We start from the raw sequence: 26293 nt of genomic DNA, 5'->3' as shown, positions 1-26293 counted from the left end.
GTTGCTGGATAGACTGGGGGAGGCAGTCGACAGGTAGTAGGTTAAGAGGAAGAGGAGAAGAGAGAAGGAGGAAAGATGGACTTGAAGTTGAGCGGTGAGGAGCGTCAAGTTGTTCGTTGTGCGGGCGTCAGGGGATCAACAAGTCAACATTGGCTTAGTTTATTTTTTGGGCAGGTAAATAGGGGCTCTTCCCCTATTCCGGTTAGCGCTGTCACGAGACTGCAGGAGCGAACCACAATTGAGTTGGCGGGTTCAAGCCACTGGTCGCCCGCTAGTGCCTTAGTACCAGTAGTACTAGTTTCCTTCCGAGAAATTAGTAGGTTCGGATCTAACTTGAAGTTGCCTGTCAGACACCAACATATGAATCAATTGCGAATTAAATACAATTCTACACTCCCTAGAGTAGGTATAGTACACGGACTTTCTAGAAATGGACTCCACAGCTCAGCACCGGTGGAGGTACCCACGGTTCGCACACAGTACTGGAGGAGGTTCCTGAAGCTGGAGGTGACAGAGCACAGCTGCCACCAGATCGTTGAGTCCTTTATTTGGCCGTGTTCTCCACAGTGTGGGAGCTCTCGAGCCATGTGCCAAATTCATCCAATCGCTGTCTCTCTTCCTCATCCTCGTCGGCATCAAGTCCCCTCTCCGCCAAGTCTTCAAGCGCCGCGCGTTTCTCGTTCGTCTTCTTAAATCGCTCGCTACCATCGGAAATGTAAGCCTCAACGCGGGTGCCTGCGAAAAACCGGCCATCCATGAGCTGTAGGGCACGATCGTTAGCGCTATCCAGACAAGTATTTCCTTGTCCTCCAAGGATGCTGAGCCAATATGCACATACCTTGACGCAGTTTCTTGCAGCCTCTGGGTCATGGAACTTGACACTAACTACTCCATCAATTTCCTTATCGTAAAGGACTACATTTGTCACCTCTCCCAGTTTCGAACACTCATCACGGATGTCCTCCTTGATGTCAAGTATGGCTGCTGGATCATCCTAATGGGATTGTCAGCCGATGCAAGCAGGATACAAAAAGAGGAACAAGGAAGAAAGGCCCGTACATCGAGTTCTTTCAGAGTGAACATATGCTTCAAGATCACGACCTTGTCAAACTTAGAGTTGGTCTCCGGTAAAGCAGATGGGTCGTCATCATCCCAATCGGCAAGTTTGCTATTCCACCACATTAGCAAGACTCTTCTATAATATAACCTTTCATACTTGTAGGTTCCATACTTATTTAATCGCTGGGTCCTTTGAATGATCTTTCTCTTATCCTTCGCGCTGGTCTTGGTCGGTGCTTCTTGTTGGCTTTTGTAAGAGAAATCTGCAAGTTGAACCCGCATAGGCCCCTGCGGCCCTGTTACTCCTAACCTGAAATCCGAGTCATCCAGCATCTGGATCGCAAGGTTGACAGATTCCGGGCGAAAGAACACAACAAGAGCTTCGCCCTTGAATTTTCCATCGTCATCCATGTACATCTTAATCCGTGGGCGGCCGCTGTCGATTTCCTCGGCGATGACGCCACATTTAGAAAAGACATATCGGATTTCTTCAAAGTCAGCATCAAGAGGAATTGACGTAACATAGACCGCTGTGTTCACACGCGGTTTCTTCGATTTTTGGCCGTTTCCCTACGTATAACCCACAACGTTAGTCCCACAGGCTTGCGGCATGACATGACCAAAGATGTATACGCCACTAACCTCGTCTTTGGTAGCTTGCTGCTTGCGCTTCTTCTTGAGTTGCGATGCCGTGACTTCGTCACTGTCATCTACGCCCTGAACCTTATAGGCTTCTTGCTGTTGTCGGAGCAGTTGTTCATCTACCTGGAGAATACCCACGGGCGCGCAAAAGCGGCGCCCACCACGAGATCAGTTTCACGAACCATCCAAAGTCCTTGCAGTCATAGCTATCCCAGCATATTTGCAACGGAAGAAGGTTCTTGGGCGCTGTCAAGCGCAGTCGCAATAGAAAACAACAGCAGAGCAGGATTTCAACAGCCGGGAAAACACAACAGGAATCACCAGCTGGAGAGAAAGCGCGCACACACCGTCGGAATCCATCGCTTCAAAGCCGTATCGTATTCAAACTCCTGGCCATCTTCTGTTTCCAAAATGAACTTGTCGTCTAGTTTCGAGAAGGAAATGCGCGGGTCGCTGTCGAATTCGGACGGGTCCTGAGGGAAGTTGCTCAAGGCACCCTCGGGACTAGGGGATGCCATAGCGGCGGAGACGGGTGTGGGATCACTGGAACGCTGAAAAGTAAAGGCACAAAGGGTCTATACAAATAATTAAGTGACCGTGGGAAGACAAGCAGTAGATCGACGTTCGGAGTTGCGGGGGAGAAACTTTGGTACGCGGGATTGTTGCTATGTAAGCTCGAAGTGACGATGGATAACCAGTGGCATGAGCTGCTGTTATGCTTTCCCATTGGCTGGTATCCCGGGTTGTTGCTTACTAATATAGTACTAGAGAAGCTGCCTTAGGCCTTCTACTTTTGATTGGCAACGTTTAACCCTTGTTAGCCCCAACGTAATCTACCGACGTCACAATTGTTCTGAACTCAGATAAAACTCGAGAAGCGGCAAGAACATCCTTTAAATCCAGGAAAGCCTATGGCAACGGACCCACGGGACATACTCGAGGCGATTGTCACGTGAAGGACTTCCTTGTACAGCTCGGTGGCACGGTGACTTGGACGCAGTTTCTAGACCTCATACAAAGAGCCAAGGGTCACCATATGCGGGGTATAGGTGTTACTGAAATAGAAGAGGTTATGATCGGTGCCCGAGCATTCTCGCAACGACCTGAGCGCATCACTTTGCCTAGTCCACGTATATACCGCTTTCAGCTGCATGCATACAGCGTGTAAATGGAAAAAGATCCGACCTATAGCCCTACCGTAGCCACTACTACTATCTACTACTAGTCCCTGGACACGAATGTACCAAGGATAGCAAATAAAATGGATGCATAACACGTAGAGAATCCTCTCACCCTCTGCTCCCATATTTTGGACCTTTATTGATTCATCCCGTTGTACATATACTCGCGCACTGACTGGGCAACCCCTTGCATCATGGTGCAGTGCCACTTCCTACCTAACCCCACCTTGATTCGAACAACCATCAACACTAACCATCAACCAATATGTCCGAGAACTTTGATTTAGATAAAGACCTGGAGATATCGGGTATTGTCGTGGCGGGGCACATCGGCGACAAACTCGTTTCGGATGTTCGGCAGGAGTTGGAGAAGAAACGGAAGACTATACAGCCACGGAGCCGACAGATCCAGCTACACTGGAACGCCGAATGCGATGCCGTGATGTTCTACTTTGACATTGTAAGAGAGTGTAGATCATTTGCCCGCGGCTAAGTCTAACTCCGAATTCAGGTAATCAAGCCGTCCATCGCAATTCTAGAAGATAGGCCGTGCTTGAACCGATGGTTCGTTCAATACCATGATCGTCCGAAGGGAACGTCGATCTACAAGCCCCGGGTTGAGAAAGGCACTTACAACGTCCTGATCGTCATTGAACCAGGGGCGGGCCTTCCCCGGTTCTATGAGGGCTCGCATGTGGAGAGCGAGAACGAGGCGATGGCACCCGCCGTTAGTACCTATGCTGTGGAGGTTCCCCAGCAAAAAGGAGCGGTGGTTGTCTTTGAGGCAACGCTAGGGCGTCGAGATTCCGCAGTGGAGGGTATCGGAGCGTCCTGCATCATGTTGGTATATTGAGACATGCCAACTGCAGCCGCAGAATCCCAATTCATTTTCTGAAACATACTGTATTTACAACCATATACTTGCAGGAACATCGCAATAGAAAACCCAAGACTCAGGTCTACATACGTTAGGCTGTCCCTCAATGATGAGGAGGGCTCTCGCGAAACCAATTAAGGCAATGCTGTCGTACAATCATAGAGTAGCGTGGTTGCTGATGAGCTCGAGGACAGTTCCAGGACGGCGTTATGCATTGTTCTGTTCTCTACATTGGCTGCTGCGAACCCACGCTTTCTGATTGCTCTGCGAATATGGCCCCTGAAACCAGTCATGACCATAGGATAACATGGCTCCCCATTCGTTGATACACAAGGGGATGAGGTTGGTACGTAGGACAGTGTGGCGAACATTCAATGTTCGACTCCATCGGCCCACCAAAAGCATTCTCATGTTCGAATCGCCGTTCTTTTGGACAATGTAAGGGGTCTGTTTATTGCCAAACATCCGAAACTTGACAATGAGCGCAAACAACCGAGACCAGCATCCTGAAAGAAATCTGGGGATGCGAATTTTTCTGAGTCTGAACCCGATCTGCGGTTCCTTTCTCGATAACTGAATATTGCGAAGTCCTTCCGTGGCATATTGATAGTGGCTTGGGAATTCTCGTGCAGAAGTATAAGTACTATTGAATCCGCCCTATCCCTGTCATGCCCCTGGGAAAGTATGTTGCTGTCTATCTGGCGCGCAACTTCATATATTGCAAATTATGCACAGACAGCACAAAATAGATGAACAGGACTCTTCATAATCTCTTTCTAAGTGTTTTTTAGAAGCTGTGAATGGAAGGGGAACTGTATACCCTTCAATGTTGTGTACTGATTTCGTAAAAGCGGCGGCACTTGTAATATATTGGGAAATGACAAGTTGCAACAACCAACAGACAAGAGTACCTTTGTTTTTTATGTAGAACCTCAATCAAAATTCATCTTACAAAGCTATCCACATTATTTACCATGGTTTATGGCAAGACTTTCACGGCCAGTTTGATAATGTCACTATTGGGAAAGCAGGGGAATAATCTCGACCAGCTTCTTAACCGACCACGCCCATTAGCCTGGCAGCAATTTATGCAGCAGTCATGCATCTTCTTGCACGCAAGCTTTCCACTTAGCAGAGCACAATTGCTGCCCAACCAGTCAAAGACCCTGTCTCAGTTGTCTGCATTTCCGACGCCCATAATTGCCAACCTTCTCTCGCCGAGGGCGACATTCTTATCCACGCAGGGGACCTGAGTCCTGACTCAGTCAGGGTCAATAAAAGAACTACAGACGACACTTGACTGGCTACACGCACAGCCGCATACAACCATTGCCTCACTTATGATACCCAGGCTACCCCACAGGAGACCATGCCTGGGGTTCTACCACCAGTTAAAGCAGCAAAGAAGCCAAAGAGCAGATCGTTCCGGGTAAAGGTCTATGGGATAAGGAACTTCGCGTGCCTTCCAGGGCAACCGATTGGAGAAGAACTCTAGCTCTGTACGCAGACCTTGGGTGAGTTCAATACGAAGGACTGATACATGCGGACGCATCCCTAAGACAGGACCGTGAAATTGCTTGTGGAAGGTTGAGGCGGTCGTAAAAGATATACGTCCTGTGACTGGAAACTATCAAAGGATAGTATATGAGAAGTGGAGGGAAGACGTCCAGTGGTGTTTGTCTTGGGTTTATTATCGCTTTACTAACGATATTTGTATTCTTGTGCCCTTTAGTGCATTGATGAATGTAAACCGGGTATACGAAATTGGCCTCGGGGAAGGACAGGGAGGTCAAGGCGTGACTCAGTAGTTCTATTGGCTTAGGCATATCGTGATGAAGAATCTCATATCCCGAAATCATGCATAATCTAATAGCTCATGGAATAGAATAAAGTAGACTCATTGAGTACCATAGCTTTAGTACACAACAACGAATTGGGTCGTAGGCCTTCTCTCGCAAAATGAAGTTATCCTTTTTCTCTCACTAGCTGGGCCATATCTTACCCCAGTAGATCCGGCTTTGCAAATGGCACGGCAAGGAACAGATTTCTCACAGTAGCAGTGTATACCGTCCGTGCTCATGCTTAAATAAACGGACATTGGCCCGTTCGTGAACCTTTCAAGCCCTGGACGTACTCCTCTAGAGATGTTCGACCTTTGCCTTCGAAGTACTTGGGTCCTACATCAGGTGGATAGTAGCCCCGGGGGTAATACTTATCACCTTCATCGCCTGGAAGAGGCCGACCCATAGCCCAGGTAAGCCAGGCGACAGGGCCCCAGCGGTTCCGGAAAGTAGGCGCGACGTAATAGGGTGCCGCATCCCACTGGGTGATGAAAATGCGGTCATCCTGGTTCGGCTGCTCACTGTAGGAAGTATAACGGAGGAAATAAGGCCGGGGGAGCGACAGGTAACGCAACACAAAGCGGCGGATGGACAGAAGCGACGAGAACAGTTTGGCATATGATGCCGGGGGAGTGTCGTACCTAACCCCAGGTTAATCATTACACGCGGCAACTGTCTTCGGGTTGTACTTACAACATCGCGCGTCGGAGGCGGTCATCCATCATGAACGAAACGAAGTACAGTCCGATGTGCTGGAACGGCTTCGGGACCATGTACAGTAGCACAGCCGTAGTCTGGTCCGCGGTCTCCCGGTTCGTGGCATTGGGAACCATGTGCTTTGCCTCGTACGCTTCACTCCAGGCCGTGATCTCCTCCAGCCAGTGGAGGCCATCGCGGAATCCTGTCTTATGCGATGGGAAGGCCTCGTAACTGATTGCGAGACCATCGCCGACGCTCTTCCAGAACGTGCCGATAGCGCATTTCTCGAGCTCGGTCAGCTTTCGCCATTCGAACCTCTCAATGAACCGGATGGGTTGGAGGGCAAACAGGCCAAGCGTGTAGAGCATATCATTCTCGGAGATCTTTCCCGAGCTGCGATAGCTATTGTGGAGCCAGCGGGTTCGAGCGAGCGCAGTGATAGTTCGTTTAGACGATGGGGCGTTGCCTATAAACTCCTGGACCAAGGCGCTTGTATCGGCGTAGCGCTTGTAAGATGTCTCCGGATTCGAGAATTGGCTGGTCTTGGTGAGCAGCCCGGAGATGCTGGGGATTCCGTAGGTCTTCACTGGGCCAATTTAGGTTACCAGACGGTCCACAAAAAAGTATAAAAAAAGATGAAGAAAGGAGCCGCACCCTGAAGAGAGCAAATTGAAGTGCTTTAATATAGATGAACGGAAATTCCAGCTGCAAAAGCACTTTCTGGATTTCCCAGGCTTCGTCGTCGGTCATTTTAGCCAGGGATGCCCGGTTGGGGAACTTGAACTTTTGGTGTACCCATTGTACGCGGCGAAATCGGAGCAACGAGACCAGGAATGGATATGCTACCAGGATTGCGAGGACATATGGAAGAAGCTGGCCAGGAACAATGTCTAGAATTGCTTGCGGGGCAGCATTGCTAATGTTAATGCCGGCCGTGACGGGCTGGCTCTGGTTTCCCATCGCTCCGCCAAATGTCAACAAATCTGTATACTGTGAAGTCTAGATCGGCTGGCTAATGGGGGTATGAACCATGTACACCAGAAGTCAGAGGCCTCAAACCACAACAAGCCGGTCCGATAGCGAGTACTAGACCTAGTAGTTAAATATGATCTTATAGGCGAGGGTCCGAGGGATGCGGAGGAGCAAAGTTGCAAACACGGTCACCGGATCTCTTGCATGGAAATTCGGGTTCAGCTCGCCAAGAGTTTAGCTTGACAAATAGTTTATTTTTTATAGAATCTGTGCATAAAATATGTTCGTCCATTTATCCTTATGATTCAAACAAAGTAGACCAAGAGTAATAGCACGTCGACTATTGGTCAACATTGTTCTGGACAGTGTTCCAATATTTTTTCTCCGTATTTCAAACCGAGGTTCTCCTCCGCCATTACTCAGGATTGATTGACAGCCTGGATATTTCCCCACAACCTAAATATTCCTGCCGAGTATCGAAGGACCTCGGGCACGGACATACGGAGTAGTGAGGGGGGAAGGAAAATAATTAATACCATGGCTTTATTCCACTCTGAAACCCTCTCGCTCGATCCTAGTATCGTTTGGATCAAGAACTCATCGTCCCCACTATCTTGGACAAGATTGTAGAATACCCCATGGCGTCTTAGCAGATGGACAAGAACAACGACCTTTGGATCCTGGACCAGTATTCGTGCCAAACAGAGGAGTTGCTGTTGGCCTTGCGATATGTTTGCGCCCCCAGCGCTGATAGGCGAGTCCAGAGTCAATGCAGCGGATCTTGCTCCCTTGCTGTCTCCCACCGTCAATAACTTAACACGCCGCAACACACCTTCCAGTATCTCTTCTGAGGCCCGGTGGAAATAGTCGAGATTGGACCGTACTGTACCAGAAAATAGAATAGGATCTTCTGGTACAAATGCGATTTTCGCTCTACGCTAAACTAGACCCTTGTTTGACTCCAACCCTCGGAGACTTGCAGAGCAAGAGTGAGAGCAGATAGTACTGATCCTCTAAGACCAGCCGTGTAGACCGCCGCACGGTCCTGTATCCCATATAACCATAGGCTGTGCAATATGAGAACAGGCTACAGAGTGAATTAATGACAGCTAAATCGAAGCAGGACGTTTACCTACCCAACAGAGCGCACTCCAGCGGAGCGAAGAGAACCAATTTCCGGATAGGACCCAGTTGCATTGCCCGTTAACCACCGAGGCGCCAAAGCCAGCACCGGCTAATAGAGAGGTGAGGAACAACAGTCTCTGCATCCTTGTTTGATAAACTGCCTCAGAGTATTCCGAGGCGATCCCATCCCTGTCCGAGTACATCTCTGATGTGCGTTAATGGAGGGGATAAAGGTATGCTTTGGGTTGAAAAAGAATTGGGAAACTGTATCAGAATGTCCATTGCGACATGGAGGTCCTGCTATTCAGCACGCTCACTGTCTCATACTCTGGCGGAAGCCCGACCCGAAACTTTAGCTGGTGTTCCCAGTGGATTGACGCTCGGATCCTTGCCACCGTCATCTCATTTCCGACCCCTACAGTATGGCGCAATATGCTTATCGTCACTAGTCATTGGGGCAAAGCTCTGGGTATGCAAGTTTTGTGTCCCTTCGGACGATACCAAGCATTTACCACTCTGCCTCTAAAGTGGCCCCGCAAAGCTTGGTGTACTTGTGCTAAAATTTGCATCCTTCTGTACCGTACATGTTGTATGTACAGACATACTTTTGGTATGTCTGTCGCCATGATACACGTCCCTTGAATCTTGATCACTTGGGTGACGTGCTCTCAGGTTTGCTGCGAAAGATGTATTTATACAGTCCGGGATCAACCGGAGCAGTCAGTGAGTGGCCTGGGGCGCACATGGAGCACTCACGTGTTGCCCTCACTAGTCACTTCCTCTTCTATTGAACTTATAACTTCATCACATATATTCATCTCCTAGTTATGGAATTGAACCACTACAACCGCCGTATGTCGAAGGATCTATGTATCACTCTTCGCTCAGTGGGAGCTCATGATCTATTTGCCAAAACAGCCACAGAAATTAAGATCGGGGACAGCGACATGCTATTATGGAGACGGGTTGCAGGTGAATAGTGATACGAGTTAACACATAGATCCTTCTTATAAGCAAGATAACTGGAATGCATCATATAGCTTTATGAGAAGCAATCATTCCATGTCTTGCCGAATTCTAATTTCTGTCTATCTTCATAGCGAAGAGACAAGCTTCTAACACACAGCTTCCGTCAAGCCGATGGTACCCCGGGTGCGAGCATGACCGGTCATGCGTACGTATATACTGAGTTTGTTGACCGGAGGTCTTACCTTCTTAGAACCATTCGAGCCATCTCATTCAAAATATCTATCCAAGGACTCTGAAGCAAAACACCGCATGTATGACTGATGACCCCAATCTCCGATGGGTAAGTCACCATGAATGCATGTGGATGGCATCCCATGGAGCAACGCTCTTTCATCGGCCAATCACTCTCAATTCCACCATTCTCAGCGCAGGGAAGGCGAAGGCCGTGAAACCGAAACCGAGCCAGATTCCCAAGTCACAGCCTCCAGTGACTGCTTTGCCAATCGGCCCCGTATAGTACACTTGATTCTATCAGGAAAAGAGAACTGGTTAACACTGGTCTTAAGCAGGTGAATCAGGGATATACTATACCATCCCTACAATTGCCCCCGCCCAGCCGACCAAAAAAGCGAGAGCTGCAGCAACTCCTACCGGCAGCTTCTGTCGACAGTTCCATGCGGACCAGTCATAGCCTTTGCTACGTCGAAAGAACAAGTCTTCCTCCGCAACAATAGTGAACCAGATGATGATCCAATAACCAATCAGTGGGAGGAAGCTCTTGAAAATGTCGTATAGGAAATCTCGCCCTCCAATGGCGCATGTCGTGTATATCACTGTCGTAGTAACAGTGAAGACAGGACGCGGGATTTTCGACCATACATTCCCGAGCATCTGGAAATTCATAGCCATTGAATAGGATCCGGGGGCATTACAGGAGACCACCGCCACGACATTGATAAATGCGCAGAATTTGCCAAAGCCACCAAGTCTGCCATAACCAGCCATCAACAGACTCGCCGGCGTACCATCATATATTTCAGCCCACTTTGGGTTTTTCGCCACTCCACTTCCCAGACCAACTCCAAGGAGAAGAGTGATGACCATCGCCAAGCATCCTCCCATCGTGGTCATCGACCATGTTTTCCATCGCCTAATGGTCGGCGGGTAGTAGACATAGTAGTCTGCAGCTACCGGCGCCCATGCGAGAGCTACAGATAAACAAAGGGAGAAGAATGCCAAACGTTTGGCATTGACCTCGTTCGAGGATCCAACCGATGAACTCTGGAAATCAAACTGTGGCCCTGCCGATCCGATGATGATGCAGAATACCAACAACTGCGGGAACCAAGCATATCTGCAAACGTTCGCATTGCTGAGTTAGCACCAGCGAATCTGACAAAGGCAGGCACCAATGCATGGTTCATACCTCTCATAACATTGGAAGATCTGCATTCCAAATGTAGCCATCACCAAGCTTGCAAGTGCGACAACGATGATACCAACGACAACGGACACGGCTCCACCGGATAGTTTTGAGAGTAATTGTCCGCCGATCATACAATTAATCATTCCATAACCCAGGTTTGTAAGCACATTCAGCGAGCAGCACACCTTGCTAGGGTAATACCCCATAAAATATCGGGTGACTATCTATCGACGACAAGTGAGCTGTATGTACTTCTCTTCCTTTCGTAACAGGACAGGGACGGACAGAATTTATACGCAACGGATGAACCATACAAGAGTGCGATTCCCACTTCTGGGTCCCCAGGTGCTCATATACCCGACTGCCATACCTCCCAAAAGATTTCCAAATATTGCGCAAAGAGCAGCATCTGCAAAGCTCAGCTTCATTACCAGCGTGCCTAGTGATCCAACCACTATGTTGTTCAAGGCCATTCCCATGCTAAACCACATAAGCAGCATATGAAGCGATGCTGATGAGCTGGTTTTCAGGCGCTCCTCAAGCGGTATTGGCTCAATCCCACGCGCCTCCAGGCCTTTGATACACCCTGCCCACCTTTGGTACCTCGATCTGTGACCTGCATTAAGGGGAGCCTGATCTTCCAACTCCTCCTGTGTAACACTCTGAAGAGAAGGGGATATACGAGCTTTTTCGGCTTCCGACATCATGCTGGCTTTCTGGACGGGTTGCCACTTGGTAAGAGGAGCCAGGCCTGCCTACTTCTCTGCTCCTTCTCGTGAGAAACAGTAAAGTGAAAGCTTGACCAAGCTACAAGTTGCCGAAAGGAGATAGTCAGGAAAGACGAACAACGTTTCACGGTATCAATAGGGACATAGAGATGTGCAGGAGAAAAAGGAGAAATTTAGGGGAGGAGTATGCTGCTCTCACAGTGCTACTGGGCTGACATCACCCTATCACCTGCCCTACTTGATGCTAGCATTCCACAGCTGGTGTGTACACGGTACCAGGCCCTGCACTTTGACCGCACGGCCCTGTCGTCTACACTCATGAAACAGGCACTCATGATGCAGGGCTTCATAAAAAATAAGTTCAACCCCATCCATCCAAAGAGAAGGAAGGGAGCCCAGCGCCAAACAAGGGCTCGGTATTTTCGGGTTTATCGAAATTCCCGTCACCTCTATGGCCCTCCAGTCAATTTTTTTTAGCTCAAACACCCGGATCGCCTCTATTACATTCAAGCTAATGCGGTACAGATCGCCCTGGTTCCGTGATTTGCCACATCACCATGCCCATTACATTCCATTACTCATATTGGCATTAAGCTCTCCAACAGGGTCGTCTGGTATGCACCAGCCAAGCAAGGAGAGACAGGTAGAAAGATGCAACGTAGCTCAAGGTCCGAAGATCCGGGCAGTTCAGAAAATTCCCGGAGCCCATACTAGCCCACTTGGAAGAAAGTTTGACAAGTATGGATATGATGCTATGATCATCCCTCGAAGCTGAGTTGAGGTAATTTTTTTTGGGCTCTCAACAGGCACCATGAGTCTCTCAGCTCGCCACCATGCTGCCTACCTTTCAGCCTTGTGGTCAATCCAAGGTTAGCCATTACATTTCGACTTTCTTTTTTCTTTTTTTTTTTTTTTTTGCCGCTCGAGTTTCCTGAGCAAGTGGTTCCTTTTACTAAATCCGAAATAGCACGCTCTTGCAGATCACACATGACCTAATTATGACTATCACACCAGTGGAACATTGCATAATACTACTAATGAATGCATCAGGTTTCCTTTGTTTCAGCCAGCTTCGGGATCACTAAAAAGAACCGCAGTTCGACCTTGAGTCATGTCGTGCATAACCAATGGGCCTGGTGAGACAGTACCATCTATTACCGAACTACAGAGTACACTCAGAGAACAGACACTCTATCCTGCACGGTTATGCTAAAGACAGTGCCCTAGTCTTTTCCTTTAAAGCCCTCCTAACCATCCAGCTAAGGAAACCTATGCTACTCACCCCAAGGAAACCCAGTCAAATGTACAAAATACAATAACCGGAAACATTACATCTAAAGGGAAACACGTTATGACAAGAGGGCACGAAACAGGAGGGAAGAAAAGGATAAGAGATCATATCCCTTGATAGTCTAATCTCCCAAATAGGAAACTAGTTAGGCCTCACAGAGATCAACGAAACCAGTATTGTTGATATTTTAGCTCTTCCATACCGTCTGGGAATGACGAATCAAGTCTATCGGACTTGTACTCATATCTCAATACATTTGACATGCTAGAGAATTGAACTGTTGGGATATTCAAATAAGAATAAACACCAAATCACGAATGGATACTCCTGATTCTACAAATGCCTACTTATACCAGAACTACGGACAAAAGATGAACCATAACACTAGATCCACATTCACCAACAATAATATTAGAACCCCCGGTAGCTAACCTCCAAAGGCTGAAACCCACCAAAGAAAACGAAGCCAACCAGGAGAAGATAATAAAAAAGTAGAAAGTGAAAAACAAGTTTTTAACAATAATTAAACCATCCCTAACACCCAGCAAAGGGGGGGAGTAAGAATCAATATGTACAAGGTAGGCAAAAAAAAAAAAAAAAAAGAAAAGACACAAGCCATCCTAACTTGCGCCGAGACCGAACATACACTGGAATGAGTGTCTATATGGAAACAGAGCAAACAAGACCTTTTCGACCGTTGTACGCCCGATGGATCGCTAGACTAGCGTCATACAATCCAGCAAAATACAAATAGCCGAACCCCCAGGAAAAGCAATAGGGAATCTATAAGCACAGTAAAAAGCAGAAAGAGCTAACGAATGCACTAAAGTTGCTTTATCGCAAGACAGTGGCCGACCCAGAACTATAAACAAAACAACATATCGAAAAACAAATCAACGACAGGATCATAATACATCGTTGTGAGGTAGGCGGTCTTGATGAAAAAGACCGTTAACGTATCAGAGGGTTTATTAAGGATTTAACCAGGTATCCGGTCAACTTTCGTTTCGGGATGCGGACCGGCTGTGAACGGACCGACTGTGAGCAGATGTTGACCTTATGCTGCGGCTAGATGGAGCCCGTGCAGGGGGAGCATGTTCAAAGTATGGCAGGAGGTCTGGATTCTGGCTTGGTGGCGTCTTCGACGATGAAAGGTAGTCTCCCACAATCCGATCGTCTGCCGCTGTCTTGGGGTGAATTTCAATGCCTTGCTGGTTTTTCAAACCCCCGTGTGGAGTGGAGTCGAACTTGAATGGCTCTCCGTCTGTTGGCGCTCGTTCAATTGGCGACCAGCCTGCAATACTTCCGGCAACTACACCCGCCATGGCTGCAGCAGGTCCGAATGCCGAGTTCGAGCGAGACCGAGCTCGTCTTCTTGACCGTGACTCCGGACTAGGGGGCTGAGATAGGGTGCTGCTTTGTTCATTGACAGGTGTTCCAGGAACCGAGTTCTCTCTTGACCGTGATGACCTTGAGCCGCTCCGCGATCTTGGAAGGAACTCTTCAGGGTGCTGCAATTTGTGCTTCAGATGTCTCAACCGACCTCCACGGACTCTCTTGAGGAATTTGAGCTGATCCCGAATCTCAGTCAGAGCAGGGTTCCACTCAAAGCGATCCTCGTCAGAAACCAAAAGCTCAGGGGCCTTTCTGCGGTGGAAGAATCTTGGTATGAGTTTCTCAATCAATGCATCTGGAATTAGCCGAATGATGACTCCAATCGGAAGAGAGATCACGCCAATAATCAAAGAGACTCCCCATTGCGCACCGTTTATTCTGGTGACAGAGAAGGCATGGCCACCAACAAAGATGATCAAGACCTGCCCACCCATGATGATGAATTGAATTCCAAGGAACCACCAATTGCGGAGCATGCCTTCAAAGATATTGAAACCATTGTCCAGACGGCGAGAGTTCCACTGGTTGAAGATCTGCATCCAAACGAAAGCATTGAATACAACTGTAGAGAGTATTTCGCCATGGTAACCAAAGCGATCTCCTGCAAAGTTCAAGACAAGCGTGACAGTCATTTGATAAATACTTTGGCCGATAATCATTTTCCACATCGTGAGGGTGATAAGTGGCGCGGATTTGGGTTCAGGTCTGCGGTCCAGAACATGTGGAGAAGGGGGATCAGTCGCTAGAGCAAGCGCTGCGAAAGTGTCCATAATAAGATTGACCCATAGAAGTTGTACTGCCGTAAGAACCGATTCTTCAGTGTCACTAGCCACTGCTGAGATGAAGGTTAGGAGAACCGCAGTGATGTTGACTGTAATTTGGAACTGCAGAAACTTCTTGACCGCGTCGTTCACAGTCCTACCCCAGGCCATAGCCTTGATAATCGAGGTAAAGTTATCGTCCATCAGGATGATATCTGACGCCTCCTTTGCCACCTCCGTGCCAGCAATTCCCATAGAAAATCCAACATCTGCTGTCTTAAGAGCCTGGGCATCATTTGTTCCATCTCCGGTAACCGCAACCGTCTCACCTAGCTTCTTCAGATGAGTCACCAGGATCTTCTTATCATCAGGACTTGATCTTGCCAAAACCTGCAGTCGAGGGATAATCTGGTGGATCTGAGCGGAGCTAAGTTGGCGAAATTTGGGTCCTTCAATTGCAATCCCTCCGGGCGTAAAGATACCGCACTCTCCAGCAATAGCCTTGGCCGTATTTATATTATCTCCAGTCACCATTCGGACAAAGACACCAGCTTTCTGGCATTGTTTAACAGATTCTGTCACACCAGCTCGAAGGGGATCTTGAATGCCAAAAACAGCGAACATGGTCATGTCCTTGAATACAGCATCAAAATCCGCGAGGCTGCGATCTTTTTCCTGCTTCCGTACGCCCTCGGGCGGCCATTGGCTGAAATCGCGATACACTAAGCTGATCGCTCTCAAGGACTTAGCCGCATACCGATCTATCGTCGTATTCAAGGTCTTCTGATCGTCATCGGATATCGGGTGAGTAGACAAATCTTTTGTTGGATCGGAAATGATACGCGTAGATTTCGCAGCCAGAATTTCCGCGGCACCTTTGACCAACATCCTGTACTTTCCCGGTCCCATTTTGATCACAACAGCCATACACTTACGGCCGGAATCAAACGGCACCATCTGAGCGATTTCTGCGTTAGCCCGTGCCTCACTAAGCGAACCGAGGGCGAGATAAGTTCTTGCGAAACCCAATAGCGCGGTTTCGGTCTTTGAACCAATAAACGTCATAGTCCCCTCCTGTTCCCCTTCAAATGCTGTGGAGTTCAGCACAATGGAGTCGAGTAAAAGCTGCTTGACGGGTGCGGTAAGACTTTTGGCAAATTCAGATGGTGACAAGGCATTTGAAACTTCTTGTGCATCGCCATCCTCAGCCGTTCCATTGGAAGAAGCACCGGCATCCTTGACGAATCTAAAGGTCGTTCCCATAGTGGCAGCAACAGCAGTCATTTTGTTTTCCGTCAGGGTGCCTGTCTTGTCGGAACAAATCGTGGTCGCGTTTCCCATAGTCTCACAAGCCCGGAGCAGCCGCACCAGGTTGTTGTCCTTCAGCATGCGCGTTGTGGCGAAGGCGAGCGCTAGTGTGACAGCCAGAGGCAATCCTTCGGGAACAGCGACCACGATTACTGTCACAGCAACAATGAAAATCCTAAGAAAAGCCTGACCTTTCTCATCGGCGCCGTCAATGGTTTTCAGCTGAACGAGAAATTTGATAAACAGTGCAATAAACAACAATAATCCGGCGCCAAGACCGAGTTTGGCAATATATTCAGCGAGGACATTCAGCTTCGACTGCAGCGGAGTCGTCTGGCCCTCATCCTGGAGAGACATCATCGTTTTCCCGTATGTTGAATGGATCCCAACGGATGTGACCAAGAATGTCCCCACGCCTTCGGAGACTTTCGCGCCGGATACGATAAAAGGGTCTTGTTTCGAGAGGTTTTCATGTTGCTCAATAGCCCGGAAGACTTCATTGGCGGCAGTCTTGCGTAATACATCCGACTCGCCTGTCGCGGAAGACTCGTCACACTTGACACCGTGACCATTGATGAAGATACCGTCAACTGGGATTACATCGCCGGGTTCGAGATGCATGACGTCGCCGACTAGGACATCGTAAATTGGAATCTCCAACGTTTTCCCAGAGCGAATCACTTTAACCTGTCGGTCATCCTTCTTTTTGTTCAGTTTCACAAATTGGCGCTCCTTCTGCCAGTCGTTCGCAGCACCCACTATCACCACAATAACAATGGCCACAATAATCGCGACACCTTCAACCCATTCGACTTTGGGCTCGCCTTTCTTGGCTGTCACCGACTGGTAGATGCCGAGAGCAAGTGAAATAATCGCGGCAACCGTCAGAAGAATCAAGACCTTATCATTATACGCAATCCAAGCCAACTCGAAGATACTCTTGGGCTTTCTTTCAGGAAGTTTGTTGCTTCCATAGACACGTTTCCGGTCAGTGTAGACATTGTCAGGTTGTTTCGCAGGCTCCGTGCCAGATCTTGTCGGTTGCCGCGGGGGCTGGGAAGGAGACCCTTGAGTCGATTCCTCCGAAGCGATTGACGTTGCATCCTCAAAGCTCACGGTGCCATCCAGCGCGGTCTCATCCATACTCAGCCCACTGTTCATGTCAGTCCGCAGCCCCTTCTCTATGCCACGAATGCCACCTAGGGCATGGAATGCGCCGAGATTTTTGGGGTTTAGGAGCTTGTTTAGCTGGCCCGGCGAGAAGGCGAACTTGTTATTCTCCACCGTGAACTCATCTTCGCGGCCCGGATCTGGCTTAAGGGCGTCCTCATCATTGATAACCATGTTCTTCGTCAGATCTGCACGGGATTCATGAGATGCTGTTGGTACATAGGTATCACCTCCATATGTGCTGGACGACTGATGCGTGTCCTCCGACTCCAATGAATTCCCGCGAGATCTAGTGCCGGGCACAGCCAGGTAGTTCGAATGGGACACGGACTCGCTCATCTTGTGCGTAGGAGACGAGACGTTGTGCGGAGAGGTCGGTCGACTCTCGTGATCCCGTGGGTCAGATGTGAAGGAGCGTATTGAGCCACCCGAAGTCCCATCCAAGGGCGAAACACTGCCGCTGTTCAAGAGAGCGCTCGTATCATTGGAATAGGCATTTTCGCTGGAGATTTGTAAGGTGGGATGCGCCGCGCTCGGTGAGATCTCTTCGTTAAAGTCGGTATTAATTTTGATTTCGGGGGCCTGCGGTCGTTGCAGGGGTTGCGAGTGCTTGGAATCGTTTGCGTTCGATCTGGAATCCGACATGATCGTCCAAGGGGGTTAACGGCCCAAGTGAAAGTGGGTCTCAAGGGCGACAAAAGTTTCAGACGAAAGGGATATTGATATCTGTAAGAATGCGGCTCCTGAAGGAGCAATCAATCGGGCCTCGTCGTATCATCAAAGTAAGGCTTGTGTTCGTAAAGAGGTAGGGTTTTCTGCAGTAGTACCGCAACCGGTTAAGCTCCCCAAAAAGATATGGAGTCCTAGCAGTTGCTCAATATAGCCCATGTGGCTTATGCTGGGACAAGAAAATCACCGGTCTTCCTTTCTTGTGAATCTAATAGCGAAGAATGCACGAGAATGATGAGGAACGGTAGCGATCGACATCCAAAATATAGTGGAAACCGGCAGAGGATTCTGTGGCAAAGCAATTCACTCGGGGAATGTCGAGATATCAAACGACAGGAAACAGCGACCTAGGGTCAACGGAAGTATCCACGGTTATGAATAGGATGAGAGATCCGCAAAAGGTGGTCATCTATGAGCGCATAAAGAACTTGAATGAAAACAAAGGATAGGAGAAACCCGCAACCAGTGCCTTGGACTCTAAAGGGCGAGGCTTTCAATCAAAAAGGTCAGCCATACAAGCAAACCAGAAACACACCAGGGACAGACAGAAGTCAACAAGAGACGCAAAGCGGGAGTATACGAACGGTATACTCCTCCAGTCGGCCCTGACGTAGGACCAATGAAATAGGGGAGATAGCGCTAGAGAAGGGAGCTATCCGGGGTTGGAGGAGGAAAGAGGCGAGGACGGTGAGGTGGTGAGGTGGTGAGATCAGGTACACCGAGGTCAGTAGGTCGACTGGAGATAATCGCTACGTTGCGTAGCTCTTGCAATAGAATAATAGTTGGGTTCAATGCGCTACGGAGTAAACCATGGATCCCAAATGGCGGTTAGCGTCCCAAGTTACAACCATTACAATACCAGCACCCGATACTTTTTTTTTTTTTTTTTTTCCTATATACAAGACCCCATTGAGAGAAAGTCCCCTCCGGTCGCCAGTCCAGCCAATCACCGGCCAAGATCTAGAAAGCATTACGGTAAGAAGGCCGTCACTACTGCGGCCGTCAGCTCCACCGGCGATCCGCAGAAGGTCGAGAATCTCCTGTACGGTAAACCCCCGTACGCGAATTAAGTAATGGATGCCGTTTGCAGAACCGCTCATTTCCCAAATTGGACGGATGTCATCGCTTCCCTGCTTACTGGATCTGGACTTGATCGCGTTTTCCCCTGGTATTGAAAGTTTCCCATTAGAACATCTTCATCAACTAGTTACCGAAAAGGGAGACAAACTACAATCGACCATAAAATATGGAACACGAAAAAGAAAAAGAGAGAAGAAAAACAAGAATCTCTCTTCATGATGGGTCCATGGCTTGCCACCGAAACACAATGCTTGGGATTTGCTTCACTTCCTACGACTGGACCTTGTCCTGCAAGTTTCAATGCTGGAACATCACTCGTCGACGTCCGCTGCACTGCCTCACTCCATTTCTCCGTCATCGATTTGTTATTTGTTATTTATTATATTTTTTTAATTTTTTCCACACACTGACCTCCTCCCTTTTTCTTGTTCCTCTCCTTTTTAAAAGAAAATAAAATAAAAACAATTAAATATTTTCCCATATTAATTTTCCCACCATTCCTAGTTTAATAACTTAAAAGAACATTGGGATGTTGGTCCCGTGATCCTTTAACCACTTTGGTTGATATACACCGTTTTCGGGCTCTATTCAATGCAATGCAAGTATCCTCATACCACAAAAGAGAGAGAGAGAGAGAAAAGAAAAGCATAAGCTCCGTTATCATTCTTTCTGGGACCTATTTATAAGACCTGCTACACATATTCAAGATATTTCCTGCATGACCAGCAGTGATATGACCTATGGACGATTTCTGTCCGCAGTAGGAGTTGAGATTCCGATCTCCCCGCCGTGTCTCTAAGATTGTTTGACGCCGAAAAGGGGGCCCACTTGATGACATTACACGACAACCACCTCCAAAAGGGGGAGGCGAGTCATACAATTCAATATAGATAGATAGATTCCCTGCCACTGATGCACCGATGCACACGGTGGTGTTGTTTTGATCCGAAACTTTAATTCTTGAGGAGCCCGAAAGTATTGATCCTTGAATGTTGATGTGGTTGGTAAAAGTACACTGACTATTTACCCCATACATACAGGCGACAATGAGGCCCGCAACGGACACTTGAGAGACAAAAAGGAAAAGAAAAAAAAAAATTCAAACCTGCTGCGAGCCTGCCAATATCATTTTTCTCACATGAACCAATCTCATCATGTCCGTTGCACCGTTCAACTCCTTGATGGGGGTCGTTTCATTGCCGCGGACGAATAATGAACTCTGGGGCTTGGCAAATGGGCGGTGCAAAGGAAAGGGACCCATAACACGTCTCCAACAGTCTAGCCCTTGCGATTTTTTCTTTTTTCTTTTTTATTTTTTTTTTTTTTTTGATGACTTTTCTCCTCATCATTTTGATGCCGTTCGCGTTCGATCCATCCAGGGCGCTTCTACTGGTTCGCTTGGGCGGTTGCATTACTCGTTCTTCAGGTCTAGCCTCGCTCAACTCTAGATACACGGAGTACCTGTACCTTGTGTACTCCATACAATCTTCATACCCTAGATAATATGGGTGGATACTTCTCCAAACGAAGCGAGCCGTGGGTACGGGAACCAAGTACGAGGTGCCATACTGTCTCATAGTATGATATGTGGCAGTTACACCGACGTCGATGGTCTGATAGGACAACGGAACGAAGCGTGGTCCAATGCAATGCAGTGATATCTCTTGAATAGCACAATACTGCGTCATTTGTAACCACGCGGATATGACAAGGGTAATAGTAAGCATGACGATACCGAGGCGAGTATATCAGTGATCGTGCATGTTGTTTTACCATCTCGTAGCTAGCTTGACCATCTAGACCCGTCCTGGTTAAACTGAGGATTTACTATCGGTTCTAGAAAAGACTACTGCCATCACTAGTTCGACATGTATGACGCGAGCATAAGCCGTACGCAGCACTTCGGTTTACCCACCGCAGATATTGAACATGTGTTATGGAAGCATGTCCTCCGTATACCGTTTGATCTCGTCCTTGGTTGAGTATGTGGGGCGATCAGGTTTTCTTTCAATCCATAACTGCTCGACAGTTTGTACTCTGACATGCTATCACCACGATACCGTACTGGATAGACATTCAGAGATTATCAATCTCTCTCACCATGCATATAAGCATACCCTAAACACTACCCCTGCTTATCAAAAATAATAATTTCACAAAACACACTAAAGAAGACGGAAAGCCACATGCAAGGATAATTAATCTTCTGCCAAACAACATGTCGAGAAGGACCCACTCCTTAACACGTACTCTATAAGTGTACTAATCTCCAGAGGAACGAACACAGCCTCCAAACGCTTATCACAATAGACAGGTACAGGACAGTAAGTGGACTTCCACCTTCCTCTTTCGTACCTACTAATGGTATATCCATGTATGTCTGTACCCCCCAAGAGGCATCTGAATTAATACCTCATACAACGCCAGAGACCCAACATTCCTCAACCTCAACCTAAGGAATCTAACCAACCTATGGTAGAAGGAATGGCGGTCTGTGGTTTCGTTGTGTGAGAGGGGTAGAGTTCGCCAACTCACTCTCAATATCTGCATATCACCTGGCCACGATACCCCCATGGACTTTGGTCGATATGTCTTGATTCGGGAAGAGACCGACGGTGTCCCGTCCAACCTCAATCGTTCTATCGAGATAGTTATTCCTTCCGTGGATAGGAACGACTGCGCGAACGTCGCGTCGTCTAGCGGTAATCTAGACTGAAACATTTTATTCAATTCATTACATCTTCAGGGCCGTCCATTCGTATTCTCCAACTCGGCCGTAGTCGTATTGCTCGCTCGATGGAGAAACCAAGCACTGCCCTCTTCGACGGAGCAATACAATGCAATGCAATGATGTATGTACACAGGGCACACCATTGTCCTACTCGATGGGGCCTTTCTGCTTCGTGACAGTCTAGTTCGTTGGATAACCTTTTTTCTGTCAAGCAAGGCTTTGGCGTGAGCTGTGGGTATTAGGTATCCATGACCCATGACACCGAGTATGAGTTTGGTTAATATTAAAGTTTGATTCTTTTTTTTTCCCGGGGATTCGGCAAGCAAGCTTCTTCTACTTGATGTATTCAATAGTTTGCAGACTGCGCCACGATGGCGACGGGGTTGATGGCGTGGATACTAGAGTATTTACCTTGTTTATGGAGCTTTATTGGTCCAGTTTGAGGTGAAGTAAATCTTCAAATCAGGTCAGGTATGTGTAGAAAACATGATTGCGCAAGATTGAGCAAGGAGTACGGAGTAAGGATTTCACAATATCCTATACGAGGTATTAACTAGAGAGCGAGCGAAATATCCATGAGAAAATGCCATGCCAATTCTTGATGTGGTGTTGTAATCGAGCCATACCCCTGAAAAAAAAAAAGCGCCCGAATAATAAAACACTCCCTCTTAAATCCTGTCCAGATGTGATGGTTTGACCAGAACCCTCCTGCCAACGATGAGAGAACATAAATAAGAAAAGAGGGTAATATACACCAACTCATTCATAAGATATGTAAGTACATGTGCATTTCACTGCGCCTCCTGGAGGTCAATGTCCTCATCGGGCACTTCGACATTCCAAATGCCCAAAGACTCGCCTCCCAGAAGCTTCTTGCCAGGCCTCGCTTGCGTGTTGACCATAGCCTTACTAGCCAAGGCTAACGCGTCCACGAGCTCCGCCATTCGACGAGACGCCACAAAGGCGCTAGTTAGATACTCATTTTCGGACACTTGCATTGCCAGGTTCATGCACTGCACCAGAAGCTCACTGGTAAGCACATGTCCGGCATAGTACAGCGCATTGTGATAGTCGAGGAAAAGCTCCGGGATATAGGTCTTTCGGATTTCTTCCAGCTCGGCTCGTTCGGTTTCTGTATTGGCCATTGGTGTCAGCATACGTCCCTTCATGTGTTCTCGAGGATGTCTTACCGTCCTCAGCCCCCATGAGCCACTCATCCAGCAGTGCGTCAACGTGCACAGAAACTTCATCTAACGACTCCTGAAGATCTTCCTTCAGGCTTTTGATCGTGCCAGAATCGCGTCTGTGCTTATTCCTGCACAACGTTAGTCGGCTAGATCCTTCCCAGCAAATTCCCCATATCAAGGGGCAGGTTACTTACTTATCGAGCTTCTCGCAAACCACAGCAAACCACTCTAGTGCATTAAATGCCAGAATAAGCTCTTCCAAGTCACGCATAGTTTGCGATTGTTGGATTAAAAGACTTGTTTGCTCATCGGAGGGCAATCTATTCGTTAAGGATCGGTTGCGCTTATGAGGAGAGCCGAACAGCCTCGACTTGGTCGGACTGGAGGGCTCTGGAGTCGACGGTTCTACCCCATCCTCAACGCCAAAGGGTAAATCTGTCAGATCAAACCCAAATGACTCCCGTGATATATCTGACAACCTCATACGTCTACTCAGCTCCCGAGCAGCAGCAAGTCTTCCACTAACTGTAAAATATATAAGTCAATACCATGTCCGAGGTAGTTGGAGGCACACAGACATACCAAAGAATTTCCTGTACAGCAAGGCACCCAGTTGGCAGATCCTCCCCCATTGTCCATCAACATAGCGAAGCCACTCCAGACTCCGAATGACGCGTTCTTCCGTACCAGATACATCGGTTCCAATGTAATCCTTCTTGACTGGTACCACCTCGGGCAGGCCATCCTTACGACGGACAACCTTGGGGTACCGCTTAAGCGTGCTTGAATGCTCAACTGAAGAAACACTGGCGCTGACCCATTGCCATTGATCACGCAAGACAGCTTCAACATCGATACCATGATTCTCCATGAGTCTGACTTGTTGTCGTCTCTCCCGCGGGTCGACTACCTCAATCAGGATCTGGCCAAGTACAGAGTGTGCCTGGTATGTTGGTAGAAGCGATGCATAGAGAGGGATGATATCGTAAATCCGGGCTTCCTCCAAGTTAGCAATATATCCAATGACATTGATAGACGCATTAGTCGAGAACTGTGTATCTGAGCGCACATAGCCGAGCGATTTCGCAATAATGTAGAGATGAGTCGCAATCCTCAAGGCATCGTCGTCCTCAGCCACAATCAGTAAAGAGTCGTCCACGGCAGCGGGTGGAAGATCTGGTACGAAAGACAGATCTCCCTTGCTCGCCGCCGCTTGTGATACCGCTTTCGCCAAGGAGTGGAAAAACGAGTCGTACCCTTTACCCAGGATAGCGGCCTGGATAGTTCTATACGGGTTGCGTGCCTCGACCCCGACGCGATCGTTGCCCTTTGTATACAGCACAAATTTGTTCACATCGGCATATCCCACAGGCTCGGGAACAAATGCAACAGGAACAGTCGGCGAGTGATTGAGTTTCCGTTGAAACTGCTTGCAGAACCCTTGATAGCGGGAGAGCACAACGCTGTTGAAATAAACGTAAAGGTAGTCATCCCAGCTTTGGCAGACCTTAAAGGCAGCTTCTGTCTCGCCACAAAGCAATGCATAGACGGCGCGCTCGAAATCTTCGGTTCCTTGGCTACGCGCCAAAGCAGAGCAAGCGTTTCGCCATGTGGTTTGTGACCGCCAATTCATCATACGCGTGGTTCCATCGTCAACAGGTGTCCGTTCCCCGCGAGAAGAGCCTGCATCCACGCTCGAGCCACACAAACTAACTGCTCGCCAATTCTCTAGGCAGGATTCCGCCCACTCCCGAATCTTTGTCCAGCTTTCGCCCTGTCTCAGCATCTTCCAGCAAGTCATCCAAGTCGCGCGCTCATGGAACTGATCCTGTTTCTGAAGCTTCTGTTTTTGCCGAGTGACCGCATCAGGATCCAATTGGGTAACCATTGATTCTGACTTCTCCGAGACTAAGAGCGAGGCGGAAACAGCTGGATCGTTAGGCTCGAGGGGTTGAGGCCAAGCTCGCAGTCGCTTTTGGCCTTTGATGGTCTCCTTGGTATAGAGCCAGCCGTGGGTCCACATCCCTTGGCCCCTCTCAGCCTGTGCCTCTAACTCCGAGATTATCGAATCGATGTCCTGACTTGCTGACTTTGAAGTGTGCTCCAGCCATTTCATGATGATCACGCATTCCAGGGCATAGTGGTCAGCACCCACGAACTGTTCCCAAATTTCGCGATCGGTCGAGTAGCGGTGAAGATTCTGGAAGGCATTCTCTTGAGCTTGTTTGGCACTGTCTCTGCTTGGGGGATCGTTGATACTGATTAGATTTAGAAGGAGCTGCCAAGTGTTCGCTTCTAGCTGTAATCTTTGAAGCTCCTCCTGTGTCTTGGGATCCTGCGCCGCTGTTCCATTGGTTCGGCCGGTATTCCACCCCATCTTTGCGCGCCTCAGAGTGTTCTGTTTAGAGATATCCTCGATAGAATCATTTGCAAGATTTTGATAGCTTTTCACCAATTGGTAGGCAGCTTGGTAATTCTCCAACTCGCTATCACGGTTCTCTTTTTGCTTGAAACGGTCGAGCTTTTCTGCGAATGCCTCGATTTGGCGCGTGACCCGATCCGCGGTTCGGCGAAGAGGATGCAATGCCTGCTGTGCGCCAGCAGATGTGAATAGTTCCGGAGTTGTCATGTCGAACGCTTCTAAAGACCGTCAGCCTTTCACCGGAGCCAATATATTGAGAGATAAGCCGTACTGTGACCATTTTGGAAGGGACCAAGGTCTAACAGCGACTCACTGCCGCCGTTTATTCCATTCGTCTCCTCAACCGAATCGTTGTACTCCTCATCCTCCTCGTACTCTTCTACCTCCTCTTCCTCTTCCATATCCTCATCATCTTGTTCATTGGCGTCGATGTCTTCTTCGTCATCCATTGGTTCGTCATCGTCGTCGTCTATCTCGATGATCTCCGGGTCATTCGATGTCGACCCTCGGGCAGCCTGGGAGAGAAAATAGTTGGCGCACCGCCAAAAGAAGTAGTCGCGAAAACAAATAAACTCACATTTACTGACGTAAAGCCAGCGGACCCCGCGGGCTTTATTAAAGGAGCCATGGCGCGTGAGAATGACCACCGTCGCTGTTCTCACAACAGTTTTCAGTGCGGCTCCGCTTGATGAGAATCTGT

General features: G+C 48.3%; 7 protein-coding genes across 7 annotated transcripts; 2 read left to right on the top strand and 5 right to left on the bottom strand.

Moving 5' to 3' along the window:
• Window positions 1-346: 346 nt before the first annotated feature.
• BDV37DRAFT_255508 (U2 snRNP complex subunit CUS2) lies at window positions 347-2420 on the bottom strand. The gene is made up of 6 exons (XM_032082734.1): window positions 2049-2420; window positions 1702-1824; window positions 1232-1629; window positions 1060-1168; window positions 839-994; window positions 347-760 (listed from the first exon to the last, which is right to left on the bottom strand). The coding sequence occupies exons 1-6, from the start codon at window positions 2217-2219 to the stop codon at window positions 545-547; spliced, it is 1173 nt and encodes a 390-aa protein (XP_031938588.1). The 5' UTR covers window positions 2220-2420; the 3' UTR covers window positions 347-544.
• A 727-nt stretch (window positions 2421-3147) lies between these two features.
• BDV37DRAFT_285825 (uncharacterized protein) lies at window positions 3148-3735 on the top strand (the record flags this gene model as incomplete). Its single annotated transcript, XM_032087799.1, has 2 exons — window positions 3148-3342; window positions 3394-3735. 2 exons carry the CDS (start codon window positions 3148-3150, stop codon window positions 3733-3735), a joined length of 537 nt encoding a protein of 178 aa, XP_031938587.1.
• Window positions 3736-5149: 1414 nt separating this feature from the next.
• Window positions 5150-7429, bottom strand: BDV37DRAFT_255505 (uncharacterized protein). The gene is made up of 3 exons (XM_032082733.1): window positions 6954-7429; window positions 6294-6880; window positions 5150-6241 (listed from the first exon to the last, which is right to left on the bottom strand). The coding sequence occupies exons 1-3, from the start codon at window positions 7257-7259 to the stop codon at window positions 5842-5844; spliced, it is 1293 nt and encodes a 430-aa protein (XP_031938586.1). The 5' UTR covers window positions 7260-7429; the 3' UTR covers window positions 5150-5841.
• Window positions 7430-9488: 2059 nt separating this feature from the next.
• BDV37DRAFT_296303 (uncharacterized protein) lies at window positions 9489-11498 on the bottom strand (the record flags this gene model as incomplete). The annotated part of the gene is made up of 4 exons (XM_032090083.1): window positions 9489-9893; window positions 9957-10719; window positions 10792-11015; window positions 11106-11498. 4 exons carry the CDS (start codon window positions 11496-11498, stop codon window positions 9756-9758), a joined length of 1518 nt encoding a protein of 505 aa, XP_031938585.1. The 3' UTR covers window positions 9489-9755.
• Window positions 11499-13684: 2186 nt separating this feature from the next.
• Window positions 13685-18406, bottom strand: pmcA (putative P-type calcium ATPase). Its single transcript, XM_032079549.1, has one exon. It carries the CDS (start codon window positions 18087-18089, stop codon window positions 13806-13808), a length of 4284 nt encoding a protein of 1427 aa, XP_031938584.1. The 5' UTR covers window positions 18090-18406; the 3' UTR covers window positions 13685-13805.
• Window positions 18407-19470: 1064 nt separating this feature from the next.
• On the top strand, window positions 19471-20179 carry BDV37DRAFT_255497 (uncharacterized protein). Its single transcript, XM_032082732.1, has one exon. The coding sequence runs from the start codon at window positions 19480-19482 to the stop codon at window positions 19705-19707; it is 228 nt and encodes a 75-aa protein (XP_031938583.1). The 5' UTR covers window positions 19471-19479; the 3' UTR covers window positions 19708-20179.
• A 2371-nt stretch (window positions 20180-22550) lies between these two features.
• Window positions 22551-26289, bottom strand: BDV37DRAFT_255495 (nucleoporin Nup84/Nup107 family protein). Its single transcript, XM_032082731.1, has 6 exons — window positions 26171-26289; window positions 25865-26108; window positions 23754-25811; window positions 23366-23696; window positions 23175-23299; window positions 22551-23116 (listed from the first exon to the last, which is right to left on the bottom strand). Exons 1-6 carry the CDS (start codon window positions 26219-26221, stop codon window positions 22776-22778), a joined length of 3150 nt encoding a protein of 1049 aa, XP_031938582.1. The 5' UTR covers window positions 26222-26289; the 3' UTR covers window positions 22551-22775.
• Window positions 26290-26293: the final 4 nt, after the last annotated feature.

Source organism: Aspergillus pseudonomiae (assembly GCF_009193645.1).
Source record: "Aspergillus pseudonomiae strain CBS 119388 unplaced genomic scaffold BDV37scaffold_66, whole genome shotgun sequence".
Lineage (NCBI taxonomy): Eukaryota > Fungi > Ascomycota > Eurotiomycetes > Eurotiales > Aspergillaceae > Aspergillus > Aspergillus pseudonomiae.
The sequence above is the reverse complement of the archived record's forward strand: the minus strand, read 5'-3'. Positions and strand labels throughout refer to the sequence as shown.

Bases quoted from the DNA above. Each gene is read 5' to 3' on its own strand.
- BDV37DRAFT_255505 (XM_032082733.1), bottom strand. From the start codon at position 7,259: ATGGGAAACCAGAGCCAGCCCGTCACGGCCGGCATTAACATTAGCAAT. The intron at 6,881-6,953 runs GTGCGGCTCCTT...GGCCCAGTGAAG, and splicing joins TTCAATTTGCTCTCTTCAGG to ACCTACGGAATCCCCAGCAT. The intron at 6,242-6,293 runs GTAAGTACAACC...ACCTGGGGTTAG, and splicing joins CGCCTCCGACGCGCGATGTT to GTACGACACTCCCCCGGCAT.
- pmcA (XM_032079549.1), bottom strand. From the start codon at position 18,089: ATGTCGGATTCCAGATCGAACGCAAACGATTCCAAGCACTCGCAACCC.
- BDV37DRAFT_255495 (XM_032082731.1), bottom strand. From the start codon at position 26,221: ATGGCTCCTTTAATAAAGCCCGCGGGGTCCGCTGGCTTTACGTCAGTA. The intron at 23,697-23,753 runs GTATGTCTGTGT...TATATTTTACAG, and splicing joins GCTGTACAGGAAATTCTTTG to TTAGTGGAAGACTTGCTGCT. The intron at 23,117-23,174 runs GTAAGACATCCT...TGGCCAATACAG, and splicing joins GCTCATGGGGGCTGAGGACG to AAACCGAACGAGCCGAGCTG.
- BDV37DRAFT_255508 (XM_032082734.1), bottom strand. From the start codon at position 2,219: ATGGCATCCCCTAGTCCCGAGGGTGCCTTGAGCAACTTCCCTCAGGAC. The intron at 1,169-1,231 runs GTATGGAACCTA...GTGGTGGAATAG, and splicing joins AGGACCCAGCGATTAAATAA to CAAACTTGCCGATTGGGATG. The intron at 995-1,059 runs GTACGGGCCTTT...CAATCCCATTAG, and splicing joins TCACTCTGAAAGAACTCGAT to GATGATCCAGCAGCCATACT.
- BDV37DRAFT_255497 (XM_032082732.1), top strand. From the start codon at position 19,480: ATGGCTTGCCACCGAAACACAATGCTTGGGATTTGCTTCACTTCCTAC.